The following is a 9,692-nucleotide window of genomic DNA, read 5'->3' on the forward strand; positions in this document are numbered from 1 at the left end:
AGCATTTATTACATGAATATGAAAAACAATACATATTTCAACAATAATTTAGAAAAAGGCATCACTCAACATCAATCTCAAACAACATAAAACGCCATGTTTCACCAACTGCATGATAACTTACAGTGGAATAGTGTTACTTAGAGGAAAGGAATCCTTTTGGAACATTATATACCATTTTTTAGCAGAATGGTTGGGAAAAAAAACACCCTTGAACTTTAGATGTCAAGAAAATACAGCCTATATTTCTAACACATTGTTGATTTCATGCCTGCCAACAATCCATGATGTTGCTACTGTTAAAAGACAATCCTTGGTTGACTAGGTTATTGCAGTTGTGTTTTAAAGTGCCTATACTGGCACACTACATATAGAATTTGAAACAATTTACAAAAATGTTCACTTTAAGGCTTTTCTGCATATGTTTCTGGCAATCCCAAAAGGAAATTTCCGAATCTTTCATATAAAAATTAAATGGGGAAACCAACAAGCAGAGAAAATATCATTATTTATTTTAACAGCAGGCCTCTTCTACGCTTGTAATCATTCACAGTTAATGTCAGATGATGCCTCTTTCCATCATTACTAGGAACTTGCACTCCACAAGTTGACTCAATCTTCTGCTTTCTAGCCATAAAAACTAAAGGGGCCCCTTGAGCACCCCCATACTTCTGCAGTCCAGCAAGTGAAATTGGAAGTTCAAAATCATGCAAAGAATACACCCTTGCATCTTCTGATACAGGAGCATCAGTGTCGACAAGCTTTCCATCATCCTCAACAGTTTCTATTGCTATGGCTTCCTCTACTTTGGCTGCATCTGCCTCTTTGTTCGCATCAGTGTTGTCTTCAGCAACCTTCGCCTTTGTATCATAATAATTTTGAGATTGAGTCCAACGCCGAGTGAAAGGATCATACCCTGCTTCACCTGCTTTAAGATTAAGGTTTAGAGGCTTGATCTCAAAAGCGTTCTTGAAATTTTCAGCCTTGTTTTTCTTATTCATTTCTATTAGCATCAAGGCTTTTGCACCCTTGCTTTTGCTCTGAAGAGAAAGGACTTCTAGTTCCTTCAATCTCACTTTAATTCTCTCAACTTCTGAATAATCATGCCTGCTCTCCACTAGCTCCATCTCTCTTCTAACCCTGTCCTTTTCAGCAGCCACATTCGATGGCCTTTTGGAAGCCAACTTCTTTTCCTGCAACATTTGTTTTACAGTTTCTGCAGAATACACAAATTGATTTATCTTTTTTAGCGCATTTATTTTTTCCTCAACTTCTGCTCGACTAATCATCCGACCACCACTGCATTCTACTTCCCGTTCCCAATCTGAAAACTCTTTCTCAAGTGGAGGTGAATCAGACACCCTGGCCATCTGCCATCTTGTTGCATTGCTCTTGCTACCCCAGAAACAATTCAAATACTTGTATGTGGTGCGGTTCTCAAACTTGTATTGTTTATCAGGGTCTGTCACATCAACATTTTTTACCATGCAAAGACGGTAAGTACTCTGTCCTGACCTGGACATTCCTATCCCAATTCTTACAAAGCAGCCCACAATGATATTCTCAAAGAATGGTTCCATAAACCACTTGGAAAGTTTTGATCTCCTTATTGTTATGCTTCTAATATCTTCAAAGTTGCTCCCTATCTTCATCATCTTTGTATAAATCACTTCCTATCGATAATTCGCTATCGGAATCATCACAACAACCCCTGTCATCATCATCCTTGTCACCAGAATCAAATCTATTTTTCAGGGGCATTCTTGACCCAGAAGCCTTCCTATTTGCTGTCCAAGCATCATCTGAATCATCGTCATCAATGTATTTCGAGTCACTGCCATCATCTGAATCAGAATCTTCCAGTCTCCCTTTCGCAGGATTTCGGTTTTTCTTTCCATCATTGGTAGATGTTCGACCAGCTGCTTCTAGCAGCAAATGCTCCAGTTCAGCCATAACTTTTTTTTCCCTCTAAACACCCACGTCAATTGAATAGTCCGTTCCCTGGCTAGAGCAGAGACTGCAAATACCACTCCTCAATAGATCTGCAAAACCTAAAACCTACTGTCCATCAAACAAATTAAAATTGTGAGAGGCAAACCACACCATGGAGCTTAATAAATGTACATCACTGACATTACGTTTTGTAATACATGGTCCTTACAATGAAACGAACATTACTATCTCAATTAGTTCAAAAGAACCCTTAGACCTGTAAAGAAAGCACATTGAACATAGAGATGGCAAATTTCAAAAATATTTCTAAGTAACATAAATGGATGGAAAGGTCTCCAAAATGCAACCTGTTCTCTAACATCATCACTGGCAACACTAAGAAGTTGCACAAACTTGGGCACAGCTCCATGATCAATCACAACTCTGGTATGCTCTGAGGTTCCAGACGCAATATTTGTTAATGCCCAAGCTGCCTCAAACTATAATATGACCAAATTAAAACGATATTAGATTACCACAATATAATGTCAATTCAATACTTAGAATCTCAACTGAAAAACAGATCATACCTGAAGCTGAGGGAAATCATCCCTTGCAAGAAACTCTACAAGTCGAGGGACCACACCCACAGCGATAACTTCCTGAATTGGAGGACTGCCTTCTGTCACATATATTTTTTCAGATGGCCATTTCCTAAAGACAAAAGAAAATGGTAATAAAGATACATATACTCAAGACTATTACCAACAGAGAGAAGCTTCCTGAATTGAGTTGGTGCTTCTAACTGCATGGTAGGATCATCAGACCAGACCCCTGCTACCGTTGCAGGAAGACTCTCCAACTGTAACATATCCAACATAATCTTAGTAAGACTCCCTTGTTATATTTTGGTTATAACATATTTGGGCTTAAGTTAAGTCATTATTTATATGTAATTGATGCACAATTGTAAATAGAAATTTAAACCCATTGTCCTTGCATGTCCCACAGTTGGACATTACTTGTCATGCAAGTTGCAACATGTTGTGTTGCCTTTAAAAACATGTTATAAAGTAAGCAATTTCAAAAAATAGAAATTTCAGATGAACAACCAATGAGATCATTGTTCAATGGTGAATGCAATGGTGTGTCAGGCGACGCACCAAAGATCTAGTCTTCCACAGCACCAATAAACGGTTGGGACAAAATTTAAGCACTGTCTTATTTTTATGGAAAGAGCAACTCCCTGTTGCCGCAGCTTGGCAAAACAAAAGTGATTGTGATGCATGGTTCATCTTAGAAGACCCCAAAATTGGGCCACTTGCAATGCCTAACATAGTCTAGCCCAAATGCAATCCTTCTGGAATTTAAAGGAATTCGGTCATGTTTCTCTAATCACTTATAAACCAAAATTCAGAGCTATTTCACTCTTGTGAGCCAAAAGGTTGTCATATAATACTGAGAATGTAATCAGATCCCAGGAATTCATACAGCATACAACCGCTTACACTGAAGTCAAATGTGAAGCACATATAAAGATACATATACTCAAGACTATTACCAACAGAGAGAAGCTTCCTGAATTGAGTTGGTGCTTCTAACTGCATGGTAGGATCATCAGACCAGACCCCTGCTACCGTTGCAGGAAGACTCTCCAACTGTAACATATCCAACATAATCTTAGTAAGACTCCCTTGTTATATTTTGGTTATAACATATTTGGGCTTAAGTTAAGTCATTATTTATATGTAATTGATGCACAATTGTAAATAGAAATTTAAACCCATTGTCCTTGCATGTCCCACAGTTGGACATTACTTGTCATGCAAGTTGCAACATGTTGTGTTGCCTTTAAAAACATGTTATAAAGTAAGCAATTTCAAAAAATAGAAATTTCAGATGAACAACCAATGAGATCATTGTTCAATGGTGAATGCAATGGTGTGTCAGGCGACGCACCAAAGATCTAGTCTTCCACAGCACCAATAAACGGTTGGGACAAAATTTAAGCACTGTCTTGTTTTTATGGAAAGAGCAACTCCCTGTTGCCGCAGCTTGGCAAAACAAAAGTGATTGTGATGCATGGTTCATCTTAGAAGACCCCAAAACTGGGCCACTTGCAATGCCTAACATAGTCTAGCCCAAATGTAATCCTTCTGGAATTTAAAGGAATTCGGTCATGTTTCTCTAATCACTTATAAACCAAAATTCAGAGCTATTTCACTCTTGTGAGCCAAAAGGTTGTCATATAATACTGAGAATGTAATCAGATCCCAGGAATTCATACAACATACAACCGCTTACACTGAAGTCAAATGTGAAGCAAATAAACCCTGATTTGATCTCTGTTCACAATTTTTAAACTAAAGATTATAAATAGAATAAAAGCTACGGGGCATAAAATCCTGTCTGAAAAAAGAAAGATCGCCAAAAAGGCCACACATGCTGAAGCTTACTATATCCATACCCAGATAAAGCCGCCGTTAGCTAAGGCATCAGTAATAATTCTGATATTGGGATGGAAATCTGTAACAAAGTACCAGCAACACTCTTCCTTGAACATCCCCTTCACAATACCGGTGCCATAGTTTTCGGTATGTTCATTCCAAACCATGAACAAAGTTATGTCCATCAGAAAGCTTGGACTTTAGCATCCGTTCCCAAAGACACATCCTCAGATATGAGAGCAAAGGAATGTTAGAAGCTAACTCCAATGCCTTGCTGACATACTCATCTTCAGTTTGAACAATTAAATTTGTCAAACCTGCAAAAACACAGGCGAAGCTTGCAATTAAAACTTCCATGCTATTTCACAAATAATCAGCAGATGCGTGCAATTTATTAGTTCTATAAAAAAACACAAACAATCGAAGGGCAAGTAGTAGTTTCTGCATACAAACTTACAAAAATGGAACATGAAAAACATCCACTTATAACAACTAAATTAAACAACAGAATCCAGTAAAACAGATTACACTGGACAACAATTTTGCAGGTTTGTTTCTAATAGTAGAAACCCATGCTCAATGCTAGATTTTGATTGTAAAGCAAGGATTCTCTTATAAGTTTGCTGTAGTATCGGTCTTTACACTACTCTTCTCTTACAAGTGATTGTTCGGTTAAAAGAACAAAATATTTAGTCTCTAGATATTTGGATTTTAATTTTAGAAAGTCTTGAATGGCAAATGAAACTTTGATACTTTATCTAGTATGCACACGCCTTTTGTTATGGCTCATAGAATGTTGTTAAATTAGGTGGAATATCCTAGAAATGCAGGGGTATTGCGTGGGTGTATTCTTTATTTTTAAAAACATAGATGTGAAAGTTGTAGTGTGTTTCAGATTTTTCTAGTAGAATTTGGATTATTTGATGACATTTTCTTGTCGATATGTTAAAAGAAAAACATTTGTTATTTAGATGATTGGAAAGTGCAGATGATTTTCCTAAACCTGGATATGGACAGAAGACTGCTACAAGCTATAGTGATAACGATTTCAATGTTTCTCCATCAAGGATTAGACTTGGAAGGCCTCTCTCTCCCTCGTCAAGGATTTGAGTTGGAAAACATTACTCTCTGGTCTCTAGGTTAAGAGGTGGAAGGGTTTCCTCTCCACCAAGAGTTAAAATTGGAAGAGATTCTTCTCCATCAAGTGTTGGAGGAAGGAGTGCTCCTTTGGCATCATCAAGAGTCGGAGTTGGAAGGAATCCTTCTCCATTAAGGATTGTTGGAAGGCTAAATGACAGGAATGTAGAGCAGGATAGGGGGTGGGAAAGGTGATGGAGATCACCTCAGGCAACTTGATACTGCTACTGAGTGTAGTATATGGTTCAACTAATGGATATGATTTGAGGCATCAATTAATGCATGGTGCTCTAATTGATGCCTATGGAAATTACAGGGTCCAAAGATCCTCATGTGGACTACTTTCACATGTACATCCACCTCAGGAAATCGATATAATAAGCAGTAGAATGGTGTCTAGAAACTAGCGAAATTCAGAGGAAGGAGGATACTTGTGGGAGGATTTGAGACCAATATTGGAGAATCATGGTAGAGGAAGTGATAACTCAAGGAAAGATAATTATTTTTTAGGTGACCTAAAGAAGTCAGGCATAGAGATAGAGAAAATAATGGGTCTGTAACCTACTCTTCCTAATAGTGATTAGCATATGCATGGACCCTTGTCTCATATGGATAGACCTATGATGAGTTAGAAGGAGAGATGACCTCCTAGAAGGGTAGCCTTCTTTTCTCCTTGTTGTCTTTTTTTATCTAATTAGTTCGATGACAAATTATTCCCAATTCCTTTTTTCGTTCTTGCTTTTTTAGTGATTTCCTTAGCATGTAAATATGAAGGACGTTTGGCAGAATGATGTTTTTCTTAATGTAGGAATCTGAAGAGCACCAACCATCTTCTCTTCTGCAATCAATTATTTTGTCTTAAAATATCATAGATACTTCCACTGAAACATCGTCTTTGCTGCAAAGTAGTCAAGTTGCATTAGGACATAAACGTGTAATGGTTCGGCCTCCTCACCTGAAACATCAAAATCATAACACAAATTCACAATCAAGGTTGAGAACACTTCAATTTTATGTTCCTGGCCACAACAATTCCAGTTCTGGCTTAGCATATTCATTCAATTTAACTCATTTTGTTGGTCACCCTGTGGCTTCAGCGAATGACTCTAGGTTAATAGGTACACAAATACCATTAGGAATGTTACCAAAATCTCCGGAAAATTCTGGATCTTCCCTTGGCTTTGATCCATGCCATGGATTTTTTATAGCCATCTACCACATAAGCTTCATTTAGATCCCCTGATGAGGGCAATAGTGTCCACTTGAAATGTTGGGACATTTCTACATTCTAACACAATTCATATGCATAGCGTATAACACAATTATGGATAGCAGCAAAAATCTACATACTAAAATCATGCTACTTTGTCACTGGATTTGATTGGCAAATCCTCATGCAATGTGTATGACAAGTCACATAGGCTTGGAAGGGCAATGTTTGATGATTCCCCTAAGTCCTCATTTGGGATTGAGAAGGATGGTGGGATGCCTACACAACATACAGTATGTTCAGATTTTTTTTATCTAAATGTTTCGGATGAATCTTTATTTGACACTTAACATTTCAAATGATCTTCATGACCAAATGCCAATGTAAAAGAACTAAGCTGCAACCGCTGCAGAGGCAAGGAGGTGAAGGAGAGAGCTCAAAAGAGGCAAATATCCCTAGTTAAGGTGGGATTATATCTTTTATAAAGGTTGCAACCATGTTGGTTACACGCTCTAGCTATTGGATTTTAAAGAATGAGGATTTTTGTTTTTTTCAGTGCCTGGAAAAGCATTCCTAAGTGTATCAATTTTTGGATCTATGTAAGCTCAATTTGGATCTTAAAGAATGTGGATTTTTTATTTTTTCAGTGCCTGGAAAAGCATTCCGAAGTGTATCAATTTTTGGATCTATGTAAGCTCAATTTTGTATTATTTCTACATTCATTAATCTAAGTTTTGTTAAAGGATTCACTTCAGTTTTTTTAAGTTTCTACCAATAATCCAAAGATAATTCTACCATAAATACAAGAAACGTGGTTGGTTTGCCCAAATCTCTTGGTTTTAATGCCAAAGACAATGTTGAATCTTGGTTTAAAATTTAAATGCTAAAGGAAATGCAATGTGAAGATATCTAATAAGGAAATTGGGTTGGCAATGAAAAGATAAATCTGGAATAAGCATCATACAGAATTAATGCAAATATTTTGGTTTAAATGTTAAAGACAATGTAATGTTAAGGGCTTTGTGTCTATATATAATCTAATAAGGAAACTTAGTTGATAATGAAAACAATATATATAGAATGACCAGCATGCATAGACAACAATGGTGCTTTTCGTCATAGGGAATCCAATAAAAATTCTAGAATTAGTGCTTTGCATCGTGAGGAACCGGTAGAAATTCTAGGCTACAGTTATATCGACAGAGTCCAGACGGAAAGACTCACCAGCTGTCTTTGACAATGTAATTACCAGCGCTTTATATAGCTGGGGCTATCTAATTACCACTGTTAGTTTGACTTGCCTGAAACTCAACAAAAGTTTGGAAACCCAATTATATTAGATATAATATATTCAAATTCTTTCAAAACAATGAGAGACATTAAATTTGGCAAGGTTTCGAGTTTTTTCAAGTGGTATACTTATTGGCAAGGTTTCTAGTTTTTTTAAGTAGACATTCAAAAGATTTCGCTTCTCTTGAAAAATAAATCAATATTTATTTTATTAATTGTTTAACAGATGTAGAATTTGAATCTTCTGAAAGCAACAATATGGTTAATTCTCTATGAGGTTACCTCAAACCAAACCTAAAATGTGTAATTCCAATGGTCGAGTAACCAGGTAAAACGACTCCTGTCATGCTTTTAATTAAAATAATTATAATTATTATCTTCTTTAATATTTTAATTAAAATTTATTTAATTAATTTAAATATTTTACTAAAAATTATATCATAATTAATTAATCACCAAGTGGGAAATAGGAATGACAGACAAAATTATAAATAAAACATATATAACTCTTTTCAAAAGTAATTTTCTCTAAGCTCATTACCGTCCTTTCCAAAGATCCCAATTCCCAAAACATAAAGTTTAAATTGATTTGTGTAAGTATAAATAATAACCATTTTTTAATGTAATTCTATAAATCTCAAGAATTATTAATGATTGGTTTGTGTTAGTTAGGTAGTCTTAAGGGTTAGCTCAATTAGTTAAGTCCCCATTGTCAAGTATCTCTGGGATTAAAAGGTCAAAAGATTTTCTAGTGGATGTAACCTTAGTTAGGTAAGTTTAAATTCTAAAGAAATGAATATAATATAAATGATTAAAATGTATTTTTTATTTTTTATTTTTTTATAATTAATTAACTTTAATATTAAAAAGTTTTTTTAGGATGGGTAGAGTGCCTTTTAGAAATTGGGCGTTGCAAGTTATCTAAATATTTTAATTTGATAAGTTTATCTATAATATGAATAGTTGTGAAAATCTACATTCAAATAATAATAACTCATGTTGTTATAATTATAATAATATGGTTAATTTAATTAGTTTTTATGTCACATGTATGTATTTTCTAAAGGAGTTTATGGGCTTGACTCCTTTTCTTCTTTGGTTAGGTCCTTCTAATAGCTAACTTTGCTTACCAGCCATGAATAGTGGGAAAGTATAGAATGTGTTTCTTATCCATGTTCATGGAGAAGTATTGGAAGAGTTTGTTGTGAAGCTTTGTTTTGAAAAAAAGGTATGGCAACATGGTCATGCTTATGTCACATTAAATTGAAGTCATTATTTCTTGGAATTATGCTTTGAACATTAAAATAAAAAGGGGGCATTGATCCATCACAAGCTTATATTATTATGAAATAGGTTTGTAAATAGTGTGTCAACTTTGTGGTTACATCTTAGTTAATAGCTTAGTTAATATTTAGTTGGTTCAACATAATTGATTTGTTTAATAGACTTTAATTAGCTCTAGATTCTTTAGACAAACACATCCTTCAATGAGGATCAAACATCATACATGTTCCACAACACATAATGAATAAGTAAACATGCCATACGACATTTTGAATAGTTAGCGGATAGCTTAGCTAATGCAATGGATGTGGTAGTAGGTGTTTATTCTTCTATCAAACAAGTGTTAGCAATAAGTAATTGGTATTCTTAGTTCATCCTTGTAATTAAATGTA

General features: G+C 35.4%; 1 protein-coding gene across 1 annotated transcript; it reads right to left on the bottom strand.

The window, feature by feature from the left end:
* Positions 1-205: 205 nt before the first annotated feature.
* Positions 206-4,546, bottom strand: LOC149224754 (protein RTF1 homolog). The gene is made up of 7 exons (XM_089388277.1): positions 4,400-4,546; positions 3,441-3,590; positions 2,739-2,794; positions 2,523-2,646; positions 2,301-2,432; positions 1,777-1,968; positions 206-1,673 (listed from the first exon to the last, which is right to left on the bottom strand). Exons 1-7 carry the CDS (start codon positions 4,544-4,546, stop codon positions 510-512), a joined length of 1,965 nt encoding a protein of 654 aa, XP_089244403.1. The 3' UTR covers positions 206-509.
* Positions 4,547-9,692: the final 5,146 nt, after the last annotated feature.

Source organism: Pinus tabuliformis, chromosome Q (genome assembly GCF_031772625.1).
Source record: "Pinus tabuliformis cultivar Carrire ecotype Pingquan chromosome Q, CPIR1, whole genome shotgun sequence".
In the NCBI taxonomy this organism is placed as follows: domain Eukaryota; kingdom Viridiplantae; phylum Streptophyta; class Pinopsida; order Pinales; family Pinaceae; genus Pinus; species Pinus tabuliformis.